At 47.3% G+C, this 18,108-nt stretch overlaps 4 protein-coding genes across 4 annotated transcripts; 2 read left to right on the top strand and 2 right to left on the bottom strand.

Moving 5' to 3' along the window:
• Nucleotides 1-1,529: 1,529 nt before the first annotated feature.
• On the top strand, nucleotides 1,530-4,835 carry F5B22DRAFT_432849 (multicopper oxidase-domain-containing protein). Its single transcript, XM_047971770.1, has 3 exons — nucleotides 1,530-2,706; nucleotides 2,816-3,233; nucleotides 3,367-4,835. The coding sequence occupies exons 1-3, from the start codon at nucleotides 2,028-2,030 to the stop codon at nucleotides 4,454-4,456; spliced, it is 2,187 nt and encodes a 728-aa protein (XP_047827090.1). The 5' UTR covers nucleotides 1,530-2,027; the 3' UTR covers nucleotides 4,457-4,835.
• Nucleotides 4,836-4,877: 42 nt separating this feature from the next.
• On the top strand, nucleotides 4,878-7,409 carry F5B22DRAFT_432900 (Ferroportin1-domain-containing protein). The gene is made up of 5 exons (XM_047971771.1): nucleotides 4,878-5,390; nucleotides 5,468-5,520; nucleotides 5,658-6,505; nucleotides 6,638-6,822; nucleotides 6,878-7,409. Exons 1-5 carry the CDS (start codon nucleotides 5,214-5,216, stop codon nucleotides 7,304-7,306), a joined length of 1,692 nt encoding a protein of 563 aa, XP_047827089.1. The 5' UTR covers nucleotides 4,878-5,213; the 3' UTR covers nucleotides 7,307-7,409.
• A 1,685-nt stretch (nucleotides 7,410-9,094) lies between these two features.
• F5B22DRAFT_638955 (ochratoxin A non-ribosomal peptide synthetase) lies at nucleotides 9,095-10,203 on the bottom strand (the record flags this gene model as incomplete). Its single annotated transcript, XM_047977664.1, has 3 exons — nucleotides 9,095-9,446; nucleotides 9,498-9,988; nucleotides 10,051-10,203. The coding sequence occupies 3 exons, from the start codon at nucleotides 10,201-10,203 to the stop codon at nucleotides 9,095-9,097; spliced, it is 996 nt and encodes a 331-aa protein (XP_047827088.1).
• Nucleotides 10,204-13,749: 3,546 nt separating this feature from the next.
• Nucleotides 13,750-17,360, bottom strand: F5B22DRAFT_622267 (uncharacterized protein). Its single transcript, XM_047975944.1, has 2 exons — nucleotides 14,341-17,360; nucleotides 13,750-14,283 (listed from the first exon to the last, which is right to left on the bottom strand). The coding sequence occupies exons 1-2, from the start codon at nucleotides 17,149-17,151 to the stop codon at nucleotides 14,032-14,034; spliced, it is 3,063 nt and encodes a 1,020-aa protein (XP_047827087.1). The 5' UTR covers nucleotides 17,152-17,360; the 3' UTR covers nucleotides 13,750-14,031.
• Nucleotides 17,361-18,108: the final 748 nt, after the last annotated feature.

Genomic DNA, 18,108 nt, shown 5'->3' with positions numbered 1-18,108 from the left:
CAAGATCCGTGGGACGGCGTGGTGGGGGTGACCTCGTTGGGGTTTGCTGACATTCTTTCGTCACAGCCAAAACGCCAAGAGTCTTATATCCCGTGCCTCTACTAGCCGTGTACCAGGGTTGCTAGTACTATCATAGTGGCAGCACAATGCGTCCATAGTGAGATTTTGGCGCTTCAATTCTGCATCTCGGTACCCTCTCAAGCGGTACTGGCGAGGTACCGTCCATTCTCTTCTAGCATGATCAATTTAATGGTTTCGGGGTTACAGCTCTTTGTCTTTGTGAAATTGATAGATAGGTACCGTAATCTACCAACCTCGGGTTTGCCTGCGCCCGTCAACGAGTTCAGGCAACCTTTGCTGACGCACCTTGATATTTGATATCGAAACTAACGATAAAACTCGAGAATATACGCCCTAAACTTACATACATGGTCTAAAAGTAGCTCAGCTCCTAGGAAAAAGAACATCGTCGAAACCGATGTGCTCTGCGCTCAAGTAGTGTGCAGGGGCTATGTACCAACAGTAAATATACCAAACTACCTTCTATCAATATGGCTTGGATCTGAGATGGATGAAGGAGGTTAGACGATTTGCGATCGTAACACTCTTGCTGTACACACTTGTGGCTAGGCCACCATATGGATTACGTGACGCTGTCGATGGAGGCCCAATACTGCCTATGCTCGATATTACTAACACACTCAATCGCCTAGCGGTCCACCAAAGCATGACTCACCCCCTAGATAGTCTTCTCCAAATCGCTCAGGTTCTCACGTCTGAGCATCGAATCATGATCGGGGTTTTTGACATGGTGGCGGTCAATCCGAACCCAAAATGCAGTCCGGGGGTCAGGGGCCCGACCCTTTCCCCGCACCAATACCATCGGGAGCAACGCACGATGTTTATCTGGCAGAGTAGCACTCTAAACTTGATGACATGCATTGAAGTAGTAGAAACCAATTTGACCATGACCGATGAGTCAGGTAAACTCAATTGCTACAGGAGTTGGCGCGTGGCTCAGCTGAGGTGATCGACGACAACGACGACGACGACATGGTGCGCAATGGACTTAAGCTCTCATCTCCGTGTTTTTTCCATCGCGGCCCGCGGCTGGGTTGGCGGGATTGACAGGGGATACGCAGCCAAAAGATAGTAAGAACTTACATAGTAAGTAAGTAAGTATAAGGATCGTTCATGCGAGCCAACGTCACTACTAAGTATTGTCTATTGTATATAGAAGATCATAAGATCCTGTAGTAAATATGTCATGGTAAAGCACTCCCCAGTTAGAGAGCCTTGAGATAGTCAGGGCATATCAAATCGTCTCTTTTATCATTCTTCGGCTTCGAGAAATATCCTACCTACATCACCATACCTAGGTAATCTTATGTCGCACATCCACGTGCTTCTGACAGGCAGTCCACTCAACTGTAGCTATCATAGGCAGCTACATATCTAGAAATACTCGGGCATTCAGCTATATAACTAGCCATCGACGGGCAGGAAATAGGTACTTGTGCCTGTATTTGAGATTACCTAAAGACACAATCGGGCCCAGGCGGCGTTTAAGTTTTTCCTTATTTGGCAACTACCTAGGTACTATGCGCCGCTATCTCAGCCTGGAGCCACCTACTATGTTAGGCCTATCAGCGCGCTGTTTTAGTTAACGTGGGAGCAGCCTTTCTCGTCTGAACCTCGAGATTCAAGATTCACCACCACCATCATCATCATCAAGTCACCACTTCGACTCATCCTCGAGCCATCGTATCTTCAATGTCCTCATACTAAGTGCCCATGGCGGGCTCTTCCATCATCGGGATTTTGCCTTTGCCCCTGAGACAACGTATGCCTGTTTCTTCCGGCCTGTCACATTCAACGCCATTGCGTTCTCTCATAAACACTTCATGAGATGAATGATCTCTGTATGATACTATTGCGCCGCACTTTTGTCGACTAGTTTTCTGTATTGGTGGCTTCTCCGTTTGTCTCCGTATCATCAACCAGATATCCCGGGGGTTATCATCAGCATGGCGAGCTCCGACGACAACAATCATCGTTCTCGGACACAAGATGTTCCAGCTGAAAGCGACTTGTATCCAGAAGATATACCTAACAATATGGAGACAGAGGGTAGGCGGCTTCTCTCCGATGACCATCTCGATGAAAATCGAGGTCCTGGACGGCCGGTATCGCAAACCCGCCGGATAGGATGCGCATTTGTTGGAATGTTCGTAATGTTTGTAGTCGTCATCTTCGGTCTTGCGGGCGTGCTCCTCTCCTTCAACCCCTCAAAACCGAGCGCTCAGTCGGCGGGTCATGACGATCATGACGATTCTGCGCCGAAACAGCCCGTTCGCTCAAATGATAGATACATATTAGATCCGGCCTGGGACTTCCTTGCTCCGAGTCAAGTTCGCGAATACCAATGGACCATCACTGACGGGCAAGGCAGTCCCGATGGCGTACATAGGCCAATGATGCTTATTAACGACCAATTCCCGGGTCCCCTAATTGAAATAAATGAAGGAGATGTACTCGTCGTCAAGCTGGTGAATAAGGCTTCTAATGCAACCGCCCTGCATTGGCACGGAATGTTTCAAAACGGCACAAACTGGATGGACGGCGCCGCTGGCGTGACCCAATGCCCTATTGCCCCTGGCCAGTCCTATGAGTATAGATTCAATGTCACGGGCCAGTCAGGCACCTGTAAGTCCAACTCCTGCAACATGACCGCCCTCAGAAGGGGCTCAAGTACTAATTGTCCCCCTCCGCGATGGGCACTGTAATTTCGAAGGAGCTAACATGTCAACATAAGACTTTTATCATGGCCACCAAGGCGTACAAGCACTCGACGGACTCGTAGGTCCAATGGTAGTTCACAGCCATCGTGAAGCAGCGAAGCCATATACGACGGATCGCGTAGTCTTGTTACAGGACTGGTGGTACGACCCAGCAAGCGGTCACATGCGAGACGTACTGTTTCCAGGTGTTGAAGATGCGCCAATTCCTAACACAGCATTGATGAATGGCATCAATCAGGCAGTTTGCTCTGATCATCCTGACCGGAAATGTACCGAGGTGAAAGCCGCATCTTTGCCGCATCTAGATGTAGCGCCTGGTGAAAGACATAGGTTGCGGTTTATCAATGCGGGTGGGTTTGCATGGTTCCAGGTTGCCGTTGACGAACATGACGATTTGCAAGTTGTTGAAGTAGATGGTACCATTGTTGAGCCGTAAGTGTGCTTCTTGAAGTTACTTTTTCCTTGTCTTGCCCATGTTTTGGGGCCGCCACTCTGTCTCGAAATGCACTTTCAAAGCCTTCAGAAACTCGTAAACATTATGATTTAAGCCTCTAACTTGATACAGGACTCTGGCTTCACCATTAGTTATTTCCCCGGGACAGCGTTACAGCGCTGTTCTAAAAGCAGATCATGATAATGGATCTTTCTGGCTTCGGGCGAGAATGGTTACAGCTTGTTTTGCAGAACAGAATTTACCTGAGAATGGTATCGAAGAGGCAAAGGCTATCGTTCACTATACGCGTAGTCTACATGCCAGACACGGAGACCACGAGGATGAGGATGAAGATGACGACGATGACGACGATAATGCAGAGGATAGCGAGGAAGAAGAGCTCATGCTACCCCAGACAACCTCCGAGATGCCATTCCTCAAGGTTTGCCGCGACTTAAACCCAGACATATCTTTCAAGCCATCGCCTCAACAATCCGCGCCGCAGATTGCAGATCACTCATGGTATTTCCGCGTTAATCTTGCAATTGGTGACTGGCGTCTTCAACGGGGCGTTTTCAATTCCTCGTCTTTTCGACCTAGTCTCAAGTATCCTACATTACACCGGGTCCTTGATGGTCTTGCGGACAATAACAAGTCCTTCACTGTGGAAGGCATTAATACAGCTGCATTCAACGCCGAATCGGAACTCGTCATCTCGAACAACAAATTAGAGACAGTCGATGTCATTCTCCAGAATATGGATGAGAACAGCCACCCTTTCCATCTCCATGGGACCAAGATGTGGGTGCTGGGGCAAGGTCATGGCTATTTCCCCGGATACGAGGCCCTAGGCTTCAAGCCAGATGGAAAAGGCATTCTCGACGCAGCGAATACGACTATGATAAGGAATCCTCTCAAGAGAGATACGATCACAGCCGAGGGCTATGGATGGGTCTTGATCCGATTCGTAGCCGATAATCCTGGCGTATGGTTGTTTCATTGTCATGTAATCTGGCATTCGGAGGCTGGCATGGGAATGCAATTTGTGTCAAGACTAGATGATTTGCGCGGCGTGCAGGTCCCGGATGAGGCACGTAAGCTGTGCGATGCCCCTGAAGAGGAGCTACGGAAAGGAGCACCGCCGAAAGACGAGGTGTTTTTCGGGTTCGGCGATGATGAGCGTAGACGGTCGCGCAGTCATGCAACTCGTTTCAAGGTATAAGTTGTGACGAGTGTTGAAAGTAGCTTGTCACGAGAAAGATCCTGGATATTAATATTACCGAACACTTATTAGATTCTGCATCTCCCTTTATCAAGTACCTCAAGCCGGCTCCTAAACACTTATATTTTGCCCTTCGTCCGACCTGTAAGCTGACTTACCCCTATACCTCACGCACTGATCAACGCTGTCCGAGATGAGCGTGTGTCATGTTCCTGACATGGAGAACAGCTCAGTGATCGATGTTAGGCGAGTGGACCCCATCTCCAATGCACACCTCCGGACCGGCGGCCGCTAAGTTGGTTCTAAACCCCCGTCCATCACTCTGCCGGTCTTGGTAGCACCAAGCCTGACTAGAGTTACGTCATATTTGTTTGCGTAGCTCAAACGAGCGTTGTAGGGAGCTATTATAGGAGCTTTAATCGAAGCAGAAAATTGACGTAGGTATGGTATAGTAAGGCCGGTATGACTCTCAATTAAGCAAGCCAAACTCCTTCCTGCTCTCCTCTTACATCCGCGAAGTCGCTACTTCAATATCTTTCAAGGACCCTGAGAGCGGGCGGGCAAGCTTCACCTAGCTCCAACCAATCGGTCTGACTCATCCAAGCCGCCGATACTCTTGGCTGTCCTACATGGTGGATTTGGAGCGTTCAATTAAGCTATTTAGTGTGGGCCAGCTATTTCGTACCTCTTTTTTCTCAAGCCAGACGCGAGTATTCATCCCACGCCTGTCTGCCTCTTATCTATTGAGAATCTTCAAATGGCTTCCTCTCGAAGCAGCAGTAATGAATTCCATGATGAGACCGTGTTGCTAGGAGACAATCGCGACGATGCGCTTCCTCCTCCGAGGCCGGGTTTAACAAGGGCCCAAGCTTTCAATCTATACCTCAGCCATGCTTTATCGACGTGGAATGCGCGTGGATATGAATTCGCTGCTGTATGTATATGTGTCGTCAGGGACATATCGTGATTGAGATGTAGTTCAATTGAATAAGGCTGATAGTATGTCCGCAGATCCTTTTCACTGCTGCTGCGTACCCGGATACGCTTGTCGCGGCCGCGTTGCGGTAAGCTGGACATCTACATATAATCGTATCTCATCGCACAATGCTCTCTTTGCTGCCCGCCGAAATGTCACAAACTTAGAGCTCGTCATCTCCAGGAACGCCTATAAGAACTCGTTGATCTGATGAAATGACGACAGAATGATCATCATATACATCGCCATGATCTTATTTTCCAGCTCCGTAGGCCAATGGGTCGAGCGATCCCCTAACCGCCTGCGCACTTTGCTGTCCACCATCATTTGCAATCGCGCATCGGTGATTCTGGGCTCCTTCGTCTGGCTTTTGATCCTGAGCCAGGAGAACCTAGTCACTGGCGGTGATAGCCTTGCTGCGACACCTCCTAGGTTCGCACTACCGCGCAATGACGCCCTGAAGGGCATTGTCTTCGCCGTCGCTGTAGCTTTTGGAATAATCGAGCGATTGAGTGCTTCTGGAAATTTGATCTCCATGGAGCGGGATTGGGTCGTTACGATCGCTGGTCAGGCGGGACATCCCTATGATCTGACGAATCTAAACGCCGTCATGCGACGCATCGACCTCGTCTGCAAGTTGATGTCTCCTATACTGATCTCCATTGTCATCTCAGCGACGGGCTCGGTGCGTGTCGGCGTGCTTTATACAGGGCTCGGGAGCCTTGTGAGCATCCCAATTGAGCTCCTCTCTGCTAAGGGAGTCTGGAATGGTAGCATTGTTCTACAGGAGCCGAAGCCAGTACCTATTCCTAGGCCGCCTATCGCTACATCGGGAGAAAGTAGATTTAGGATCACGTCTTGGTTGAGTGGGTTACGTAATTACCTCCAGGGGTTAGAGATGTATTTCAGCTCTTCAGTCTGGATGCCATCCTTTGCGCTTGCGATGCTGCATTTCAATATGTTGACTTGGCGCGCGACATTCATCACGTACTTGATCAATATCGGCTATTCCCTCAATACAATCACCGTCGCACGGGCTATTGGCTCAGTCTTCGAGATCAGTAGCACAGTTAGTAAGTATTCTCAACATCAAGTTCGTTTTATTCTCGTGTGGCTTGGTAGAGAATGTAGTCATTGCTTCTTATCTGGAGTCCATGATACCAAGGCATGCTCGAGATGACAACAACTGACACCTGGAATTGCAGTAACACCTCGCGGCATCGTGTATCTAGGTAAAACCAGCCGCCACCGCACCGCATCAGGCGATGAATCGAATATCAGTCTGATGCACGAGGAGACTCAACAAGAAGACTCAGTCGACGACGCGCAAACCATCATCGGTCTCCAACGCCTCGGGCTATGGGGCATGAGCAGCCAGCTCCTCAACACAGTCAGTTACCTATTTACCCATATCATCTCGCTCTATATCTATTAACACGCCCCAGATCCCCGTCGTCCTCGCTCTTTGGGTTACATCCTCCCAGCGCAACGAAGCCACCACAGACGACATCCCCACTCTGCTCCCGCGCTTAACCGGTGGGTTCAGCATAGGCTGGAGTCTGATTTTATTCACATTCCTCGCATTCTCGCGCCTCGGCGTCTGGGTCTTCGACCTGACCACGCAGCAGCTGACGCAGACCTTGGTTCCCAAGACGCAGCGCTCGAGCTTCGCCGGCGTCGAGAACTCCGTGGTCAACGTGTTCGAGGTCCTCGGCGCCGGCGCCGCCATCGCCTTCCCGCGCGTCGAACAGTATCGCTGGCTTGCGGTTGCTAGTCTGGTCGGTGTTGTACTGAGTTGGTGTTTGTATGCTTGGTGGGTGCGCGCTCAGAGGGGCCATCTTGTCCATTGGGAAAAGCTTGGCACGCGACGCTGAGGGCCTGGGGGTTTGGTCTGGTGGGTGTGACTAGTTTGCAAAAGTATGTTACGGCTTGTATGATCGCAGTACCATCATGCCAGCCCAGCGCCAGCGCTGGCTGCATAAGCAAATCCCGGATCCCGCGGTATTTCATCTAGAGGGTAAGTATGTATATTGTGGTAGTTGTTGGTGCCTTAGGCAGCTATCTAACCAGGCAACCAACCAATCCTTCCGGACCTCCCTATGAGATTGTATCATTAATAATATCACTTATTGATATGTTTCATTGGTGTAAGGTGAGATTTTCGATGTAGACAGTCCAGTTAGTTTGTGCTAATATGATAACCAGATGACAAAATGCGAACGATGCAAACTTGCAACCCCACACATCATCGATTAGTATCAGCAATTCTAACCTGTCAACCAAAACGTTGACGACGAAACCCGTCCAGCCAAGCGCTGCAGCGGATTGCCCCTTGAGACTTCAACGTCAACTCGAACTCTCTTCCTTAATAGTAGGAAGATTACAATTCTCGCAATAAGGAGAAAGGCAGGGCGTGTGGAGGTCAACCAAGCCCGGCACGATACGAGCGTCATAGCGGCGGCAGGAGGTGCTGCCCTGGTACTTCTCATCTCTACGCGGGTCGGTGGGAGTCAGGCAATCGCAGCAGCGCACCAGCACATTCCGCTTGGTGCCGCAGGAGAATGTGAGGATAACCCACCTGCACATGGTGATTGACGAAGAGCTGGGTAATTAGGCGGGTGAACTGAGTGAGAGAGAATGTGTGAGTCGTGAGCTATGTTATGAGTCTATTTCTCTGTGTGAATCCCTCGCCGTACCTATGTGGTGATAGTAGCTGCTTTGTAGTAAATGTGACGTAATTATTGAGCTTGATATTTGATGCTATGCAGTTGGTTGGAAGGTCGGTAAGTGGTATTTGCTTCTAGGCGAAGAGGTTCAAAGACAATTTTAAGGAACCTCCCCCCCCCCCCTAAAGTTATAATGCATTTATATAACAGAGTCAAGCAGACTTACTCTCTTTCGTAACTTCGGCGCGTCGTATAATTGTAACGCTTGTATCACTAATCTACACCAAGAGAGTGTGGATAGGTTACGCTACGTGGCCACGGGGAGTCAGCAGCGCCGTTTGGTTATCTGCGATTACCCTCGTGTCTGAACCATGTGGTGTGGTTGAAGCTTCCACAAGGTCTGTCAAGACTATTGAATAGTCTCCTCCTCTCTCCCTTGGATGACCTTCCACTATCCCCTGGACTCGTGCTATCCGCCGTAGTTATCAGTAAAGAGTGAACTGTGTAGAGATGGTGGTGGACAGGGAGGTGGCTGCGTTATTTACTACACGCGTCTTTACTTTTAGGTAGGGCGAGGTAAGAGGACCGAAGCACGTCGACTTTGTGACCAAAGCCATCCCTTTTGAATTGTTGCGTACGACTTCTAAATTATAGCTAGTGGTAGTTACATCGGGAAATCACAAATCACATGGTAGTGATACCGGTACACAGGAACGGCCCATTCCATACCGAAGGGAGCGATAGTGGACAAGGAGACTCCCTTGGGGACAGTGTTAAATACGGGTGAATGTCTCAAGATGTATATCCAATGACTTCTACTATCCGGTTTTCGAAAGGTTTAAGCTGCTTAGTAAGTTGACAGTATAGCTACGACGACTGCCTCTTTTAATGTTGTATGACACAACTGATTGCTCGTCTCAGTCAGTAGCATTAAACTTTCTTATCACCCATCTGGGAGGGTTGCAAGTCGAGGGCAATAGTTACCTAAAGTGTTAACTAACTAGGAATATAATCTCTTTTCAAGCTTATGCATGGGAACTTCCCTTGACCCTCAGCGGCAGAGATAGACTGGTTTAAATATGGCAGCTTCAAGCTCGGGTTGCTGTGTAGTATTTGAGCGTCGTCTGTCTGGCTCTCCTCAAGGCGCCCAACCCAGTCTCTAAAGCTCACGACCTCGGACATACGATTTTGGCCGTAGAATTCCTGAATCACGCGTGCCAGTTCGGGCCATGTCGTGGCCGCAGGGTTGACACCATGGAAATATCCACTCTCCCCAGCAACCTCGAAAATGAAACTCACCATCTTCTCAGCTGGCACCCAGTCAACCCTGCTCTTCTGTGCCAAGTCGCTCGGTAGTGCTTCGAGACAGAGGCTGCTAGATATAATCGACGGAATCTACTCGTGCCTGTTCCACACACCGATGTGCGTCTCGTGTTCGGAACCGGCGATCTGGCCGACACGAACAATGGTAGCTGGGAAGTTGCCAGCGTTGGCCACGTCTTCAAGTACAAGACTAGCAATCAGCTTGCTCTGTCCATATCCTGTGCTTGGGAGTTTGAGATCTTCTAGTCTCAACTCTGGAACGGGCCCCTTGACAGCATCCCAACCGCTGCAGGTGTCGATCGTGGAGATGAAGATGGCCGCAACGCATTTCAGATCTTCTGATGCAAATTTTCCGACGTTGCGGATACCATGGACATATGGTTCGAAAGTCTCAAATGGCAAGTTGAAATTCACTGGCCACGCCACGAGGAAGATACCATCCGCCTTGCTAAGGAGATGGTCGTAGACGCGAGAGCCTAGCCCAAAGTCTTGCTTTGTCATGTCTACATGATGAAAGGTGCACTTGGAGAAGTCGGTAGTGAGCCCCCTCTGAATCATTCCATTGCCCTGTTGTTGAGCGCCGCCGTCTTCTCGTCTTCTGCTCTGTTCAGACAGTAAATATGTTGAACCTGGGGATCCGATACCAAGCGGGCTAGCATATACGAACCAAGCATTCCTGTGGAACCGGTCAAGATGACAACTCGGCCTTCAGTCACGGTTGGCAGTCGGCTAGGCCTTGGCTCAGGCAAATCCTCGGTATACTTTTTCCACATTCGCTCCATACTTCAGCATACATACTCTTCGCCTTACACGGCAATTGGGTATCTGTCATTCGTGACTAATGAGTATAGATGACTTTGGAGGCCGCGTAAGTTTTGGGCTTTATATATCACGCCGATAGTCACGGCAGCCGAGGCCTTGTAGAAACCGGCAGCGTCGAGCCCGGCCTTTAGTCGGCGGCATACATTGATTACCTATAAGGAGTCGATACCCGCAGTATAAAAGTTTGTATCTACCTCCAGATTCGTGTTGGATACAAGGTGCCTCTTAAATAAGTCATGGATGGACTTGGCAAAGGCCTGTTCGGAGCTTGCATCAACCTGGAAGTTACTACTGTCATATTCAGTTATTAGTGGCGAATACGAAGCGTCACATATACATTCAAACACCGCGCTTAGCCTGCTTAACGAAATGGTGGCATGGATTTACTTACATTGCCACAGTTCGGGATCTTTGATGACATAGTTTAGAAACGGACTGAATCTGATAACTTGTTAAATACATAGTCGTGCATGGGATGTTAGAGTTATTACTCTGTAGCTGCCCTAGCAGTCATTAGCTTGATCGATTCTAATCTTACGCTTTGTGAAGCGTATTCCGCCTATTAGTAGTAAAGGTTGCTACTGTATCAAATGGGCTGGGGTTCCGGTTCACAGCTGTACCTACCTTAAAACTGCAATATCAGTCTTTAGCTTTTCAAACTAACCTTGCCCAAAGCATCTATAACAAGGGCAGGATTACTGGGCTTGGAATCTAGGCAATTCAGAATATAATGAACAACTAGGGCTGCATAAGACCTTGACCAACCAACTCCTTCTCGGCTGTTGGTGGCTTGACTTGACTCTATATACAATTGGTCTGCCAGCCCAGACCGCCTAGGTCTCTGGGGTCTGTTTCAAGAAGCGAAGTCTGTATAACCTCACTTTCCAATATTGCCTGCATGTCTTGAAAGATCATGAACAGGTCCTTCGTACGGCCGAAGTCCAAGGCGAACTGCATATTCAGATTAGTATAGAGGTTACACGTGTAACAGCATCCAAGGCTGTCAGTGATATAAATAATTAAGTTTTCATCTCCTTAGAAAATAATACATTAGTTATCAAACTCACTCTTTCTCAGCGTACAGCAGCAAGCTTTTGTCAAGTATTGAAAGTGAGGTTATACAGACTTCGTTTCATGAAACAGATCAGTGAGGCCAGGCGGTCAAGGCAGGTACATAGAGCCAATCCAGCCAGGGCTAAGAGGGAATTGGATGACTAACAACCTTAGTAGTATCAGCGGATTATTATGTTATCAACAGTTCTACAGATATTTCCAAGCTTATATCTGGCAATATTTTGGGTGAGGGGTAGCTATCGGTATTATCTATAGCCTCTCCATAATTCATCTGAGTTGATCCGATTGATTTTAATAATCGAAAGAGCCTTTGATGCTTCATTAGAGCGGGGGAGTCAGTTTCACTTCTGGACCGAACGTCGAGAACGACATGTTTATCACTTTGCTGGCCACCCATGTAGATTCATTCATTGGCAATAGACTGGGTGGCGCCAATGAGCTATTACAACTGTGCAATTTAAAGCTGCACGATCAAGAGCGCTTTAGTCGGTGTAGCAGATCGCAGCTTACTGCGATTCAACCTGATCTTCTGATGTGGCTGCATCATGAGTCCTCTCGGAAGCATGTCGTTCCTGTGATGGGTAGGCAAATGTAATCACCATATAGAGCAACTTACGTAATTAGCTGTATATGTTTTTGTTATATGAAAATATAGTGTTGATAGCTAACTCCAACCCTTGCGCCCCTTTCTTCTTTTCCTGCCTCTGTAGCTGACCTTGCACAACCTTCGGGCCCGATGATATCCCGCAATTACAGGTAGATGGAAGCTGAGTAGTCTCATTTTAAATACTGCTGAGGCTGTTTAGGTCTGTATACTAAAGGCATATCGGAGCGTATAAGATTCCTCACGCGTTTAGCGCACATGACGCATTGTTACAACTTTAAGCTCAAACCAACGATACCAAAAGATCACGAGGAGTGATAGCGGCTGACTCGCTCAGAGGGCCAAGCTGGGGACTGCGGCTGAACTGATAATAAGTCTTCCACAACTGACGGCGGTGAACTTGTACAAGCATGATGACAAAAAGCCACAAATCTGCACAGTATATTATCTCGGAGGTCATGCAGGGTTAGCTTAGGTAATCGCATATATATATAAGTAAGCAGCGTAGAAGGTAACCTGTACGAGGGGTAAATAGGTATTGTATTCAACAATCAGGCGTATGAATTACAGGTACGTGGCAGGCCATACAGACTGACAGTCAAACAGATGGGAGACCCAGTCAACATATAGACCTGCCATCCGGACATCCGCCCTATCGGCCTCCGCCCTGCGTAGGAATTGCCCAATTACGCAAAATGTCAAATAACGCATGACTAGATGACGTACTACTAACGGGACTCAACCTGACTTACATATTATATCAAGCACCTTGAGGTTCTGATTTGCCCATTCCATTGAACTTCTAGACCAACCCATGGCCTCGCTTCACATTGGCAAACCCAGGCTCGAAGTGGAAATGATAATAAAGAAGCTACTTGTGTGTTTATAAACTTCTTTATTGTATTTATATGGATGGTCTCCCACCATCATGCCTCCCAGCTTCCTCATTGCTCAAACTATCGACTATACTAATACCACATTTTATCTGACTTGCCCGCATCATCAGAATGAAGTTTTGGACTTCAACCGCTATTGTCTGTGCCGGAGCTGTATCGGCATACGACCCTTGCCCTGTCCCAATTAACAACAAGCCAAGATGCTGCGCTTTTGATTTCAATACTTCCTCAGGTCCAGTATTCCAGTACATACTTGGATCTTTTATGTCAGCTTCTTGAAGCCTTGGGCATGCATTCTTCTTAAGTGACCTACCTTTACAAGTAATATATACTCTACTAACCTTAAAATAATTTATTAAACAGTTGCATCAAGTGTAAAAGGGTTTATTAAAGATTATATTCCTTTAAATACAGCTTAATCATAAAAGCAGGTCATTAACTATATCGTTCAGCCCCTTCTCCCCCAAGTAGCCGCGAAGACTTCATTGCAATATATGAAGCAGAATCGTACAGAACTGTTGAGTATTGTATCGGGGTACGCATAAGCTTTGACTTTATTATATGAAACAATATTAATAATTTAAATTAAATAGAACAGCGACGGTTTTGAGCCTCTCTGTCAGCGCGTTTAAGTTAAGGGATGATCATTTGACATTAGGGAAATGACCATATTATGATACCTTGTTTGGGAGTCCATGGAGTGAGTACATTTTCAACCCCATATAATAGATACTTGCTTCTTATATGCTTTAAAGGAGGTTTTTCTCTTTTTACGCTTTAGTCTTATGTAATACCTACTATAAGACTAAAGAGACTTATGATATTATACTTAACCTTTAAGATTTAACCTATCATTATTTTAATGGTTATTTTAATATTATAAAGTCTTAAGTTTTATTAAACCGCCTTGGTAGTATTATTATTACTGTGGTGATAATAACGGCTTGAACGTAATATTATCGGACGAGGTTGGATCTACAATATATAGGTGCCTACAGCTGCAACGGCCTATAATGCGCCATTAATACCGTTTTTCCTATATTATTTACACCTTCCTATATTTACCCCTTTTGCTAACTACTTCTTGAATTTTATTACTTCTGTAACCCTTTATTACTTTTAACACCCTATGCGTGCCTTTTTATTAACTATTATAAGTTCTTCATCAATTATATCATTTACTTCTGAAATACATGGCTGAAAAAGGGCACTGGCTAACAACCCACGATAACCTTAATACACCTTACAACCCCTGATTTTGGTGCGTTTTTCGAACTATGCAGTGTGTACATGTCGCAGCTAGCTGAAGTCAGACTGCTACCACCTGTATACTGCAGATCCATTGTGGGACCTACTGCAGATCCAACCTCATCCATATTATCCCTCTTCCGTATACCATTGCTAAGAAACGACCACAACTCCTCAAGTTGTCGTCTGTCCTCCGGGGTGGCTGTCTCGAATTCGCACTATGCTCAATCAGCCAAGCCAACTTTGATTTGGGGTGCGGTAGGAGATATTCTTACCAGGAATGAATGCGTGAACCAGGATTCATCGCCCAGAGCGCTTTTCTCCAAGACTATCCAGCTGTCACATTGAGCGCATAGGCCCTCAATGCCGTGTGTAATCGACCACCTGGTTCTTACAGGTTCAGGGAATGTTGTGCCGGTTTTCATTGAGATTCCGTGTTTAATTGACCGGTCATGCTTGAACCAGTATGAATTGAGACGCAGCCAACGTCCAGGCCGGCACCATTCGCACCAACCTGCCAAACCGTCGCTGGTGTTTCGATACCATTGAGGGGCATACATATTGCCTTCCACATTATCGGACATCTGCAATGGTTGAACACCAGGTTGCGTAAGTCCCGGTGGCAGACTGATATTCTCCGGCTGGTTATAGTCAATGATATAACGAGGCTGCCACTGATCCATGGTTATGCCCTCGTCAAAATGCGCTAGAATGTGTTTATATCGCTCATTCCAGCTATCATTTGGGGCTCCACAGAAATGACACTTCAAGTCATACCCACTTGTCTCGACTGGACGTGACCACTGATCAAGATTGAGTCGCTGAACAAACCTCGAATGCCCTTTGATTTTCGTGTGAACATGGACAAGATGTTGGTGAAGGGTGTCTTTCCTATAAAATGTACGGGTCGACTCGGGCTTCGCCCAGCACTCACTGAACCCGTGCGAGCACGTATTCGATACCTCTATGCCATCGATGGCCTGATAGATAGCCGCCTCTTTACATAGCGGGCACGACGCGGTGGCTAAATCAGTAGCCAAATCTGGTGTTGTAGACATCTCTTGAGGCACGGGAGTGTCGCATGAGGACTCATTTAATCCACATATCCATTCCTGCTGAGGGGCATGAACTGACTCTTCATGACGCTTCCAAAGAAATGGCCTTGAAAACACGGAGTCGCAGAATGTACAGTAATATTTTCTCTGCTTCTTGACCCTTTCTTCTACTTCGCGGTAACTCGAGGGTGGGTAGGAACGAGTTGGTCTGGATTTTTTGGTACGCCGAATCTCTTCTTTGAAGGCCTCTCGGCCACGTTTTCGGATGGAACCGCTTTCGCTACTACTGTTTGCGTGAGCAAAGATACGTCGACCTTTACGTGACCCCAAAGAACCGAACGATTGCTGGCTGCCACCTGATGAGGCACTCATTCCAGCGGACCATGCGATTGATGCTGAATCCTGTACATCTCCAGCTTCTTTCTTGTCTAAGTCATGCCGATGACTTCCAGGTGAACTGCTACTCCGTGGCCAAGGCAGCCAATAATCATTATGATTCAAGGGATTCGTAGGTAGAGAATCGAAGCTTGTGGGACGGGTCTCGTCCTGCTGCAATGGTGCCATTTCGGTAACGCTAATGGGCAGACCACTCAACCATTCAATTATATATGATTGCTTGAGGTGATATTGAAGAGGGGAATAATCAGCGGTGCTTGAACCTTGTGGTCCCAGAGTACTCATGGATTCCTTTTGGCTGATCAATGAGGACCTTTCCGTATGTTTGGAAAGGACAACATCTAGAGATCCTTTCTGGGGTCCTCTCAACATAGGGCGACGCAGTTGCTTTCGGAGATGGTCTAGTGTGAAATGCAATGGCAAAGATCGAGATCGCCTAATATTTGCACCCGACGGGATGTGTTTTGTCAATGCAATAGGCAAACTGAGTGTGCTTACTTGAAACCTTCGCTGGTTCGAAATGAGCAAGGGAGATATCGCATCTGCACTGGGCAAGGGCGTTGCTAGTAGTGGTAAGCCCAGTCGTAGGGCCGCTGAGCCATTGTGGTACCCTATAAGATCGCTAGAATTCGATAGTCCTTGTTGTGGACAGTTTCCATTCGGCGGCGAAGGCGCGTGTCTTTTCTGTCTAATACGTAATCTGCTAATACCAGACGTTTCTTCCATTGGAAATTCTACTTCCTCCAAATTGTCATAACCACCGCGCGTTGACATAGTGGCGTGCTCACTATTATTCCGCTTAGCTCTATAGCGTGGTGAAAAGTCCATATCTGTCAATATGGCTGGTGGGCCATGCCCGGGGCCAGCAATTGAATAACACGGGGCAGCATGTGGTGATGTTGTCGTGGCTGCGGACTGTGTAGGTGACCCTGTGAAGCGACTAGAAGAATCCGTTGGGTGGAGGTTAGTCGCATGTATTATTGGAGGAGGTTTTGGATGCGTCTCTTTCAACCTTTTTTGTCGAACTCTACTGAACCACGAGCTGATCTGACTAATCTTCAAACCTGTGTGTTTCGCCAGGCTCAACTTCTCCTTTCTTGTCGGGTATGGTACGTTACAGTCGGCAACCCACTTATTAAGCGTATCTAGTTGTGTTTGATCCAACCTCTGGGCGTTCTTTGGAACATCGCTAACAATCTCGCTTCTGTGTGAGGAAGAATCATAGGGGATGGACAATGCAGGACCTTGTAGCCCGCTCAGGCTACTGACTTGAGCTAAGGCTGTCAATGCATTCAAGCTAAAGTCATCTCCGAAATCTAAACTGAGATCGAGGTTAAGATCCATCAAGGATTCCGATAAAGGCGGGTTATCCTCGGTTGCGATGACATGTTGACCCAAAATTTGTTCTTCCCGTGGTGGGACATACATATAAGTGCCCTCAGATTCGAGGGAAGTATCAAAAATTCCCGGAACACTCCATGGGAATTCTGACTCCAGGATCTGGTCATCAGGCAGATCCAGATCCATATGGTGTGACTCAATCGGAAGAGGCTGATTAAGTGCAACATTGTCGTCATTCATATCCCCACTAAAAAGAATAGATGGAGATATATATGGAATGTGCGGTTCGGTCATTGTTACTATCTGAGGGACTATGTGATGGGGGTCTTGGCGCGTAGGATAGAAGATAGGCCGTCGTCAATGCAGGTAAGACGGCAAAACAGGCGGACTGATGGACATAATCGAAACGAAACCTGAGTGAGTTATTGAAGGATAGTGAATTGATAGGGGATGATGATTACACAGAAACGACACACATATTAGAGGTGCGTGAAGGCCACACTATAAAGCTCAGGCAGACTGCTTGGTGCGCGGGCGACTGTGCTAAGTCGGCGCCTCGAAGCAATCATGGTGCTAGGAACTATAGTCCAATCACATGCCTAGTATCCAACTCCAATCCCAATCCGCCCAAGGCAATCATGGTGCGGTGCGGCGACTTGGCAAGCCACAGGCGATGAGCACCATGAATACTAAGCTTTATCACCATGAATTCTCAAGAGGCCACCCAACCCCATGCCACTCACTTGATTCAAGATTATCTACATGTACCTATCACAACTAGATATTGTGGCAAATGCAATATGATATCTACATCTCTACCGATCAGTTTTGAAATATTGGACCTTACTAATTACGTACTTGTCGTACATTTATATATCTACACAATTAAACGTTTGTTATAAATAAGAGGATAAAATCAGGTTATAAATCTTGAGCATAGATACAGGTGTTCAAGATGGGGGGGGGGGTTTTACCATAACCGCTCTAGGTATAGCGTTATTGTTTAAAGCTATTTTGGGTGTAAATGCCCTTTTGGGTAAAATCACGGCCAACCCAGATGGCTTATTTAGCTTAAGTAGCCAGTTGCGGCCGCATTTTAGTCTAGAGACTGCAACCATGAATATCAACTGCAAGAAGACACCAGGACTTCATGACAGCACCATATATACCATGGCGAGTGCCGCAGAGCACCATATATACTTACACAAGGAAAATGCCTTTTGGCGATGGATACATAACCTTGAAGCGAGA

This window comes from Xylaria bambusicola (genome assembly GCF_022495145.1).
Source record: "Xylaria bambusicola strain CBS 139988 unplaced genomic scaffold F5B22scaffold_52, whole genome shotgun sequence".
Lineage (NCBI taxonomy): Eukaryota > Fungi > Ascomycota > Sordariomycetes > Xylariales > Xylariaceae > Xylaria > Xylaria bambusicola.
The sequence above is the reverse complement of the archived record's forward strand: the minus strand, read 5'-3'. Positions and strand labels throughout refer to the sequence as shown.

Bases quoted from the DNA above. Each gene is read 5' to 3' on its own strand.
- F5B22DRAFT_432849 (XM_047971770.1), top strand. From the start codon at position 2,028: ATGGCGAGCTCCGACGACAACAATCATCGTTCTCGGACACAAGATGTT. The intron at 2,707-2,815 runs GTAAGTCCAACT...TGTCAACATAAG, and splicing joins CACGGGCCAGTCAGGCACCT to ACTTTTATCATGGCCACCAA. The intron at 3,234-3,366 runs GTAAGTGTGCTT...AACTTGATACAG, and splicing joins GATGGTACCATTGTTGAGCC to GACTCTGGCTTCACCATTAG.
- F5B22DRAFT_432900 (XM_047971771.1), top strand. From the start codon at position 5,214: ATGGCTTCCTCTCGAAGCAGCAGTAATGAATTCCATGATGAGACCGTG. The intron at 5,521-5,657 runs GTAAGCTGGACA...AAATGACGACAG, and splicing joins CTTGTCGCGGCCGCGTTGCG to AATGATCATCATATACATCG. The intron at 6,823-6,877 runs GTCAGTTACCTA...AACACGCCCCAG, and splicing joins GCAGCCAGCTCCTCAACACA to ATCCCCGTCGTCCTCGCTCT.
- F5B22DRAFT_622267 (XM_047975944.1), bottom strand. From the start codon at position 17,151: ATGACCGAACCGCACATTCCATATATATCTCCATCTATTCTTTTTAGT. The intron at 14,284-14,340 runs GTAAGAATATCT...GATTGAGCATAG, and splicing joins GGTTCACGCATTCATTCCTG to TGCGAATTCGAGACAGCCAC.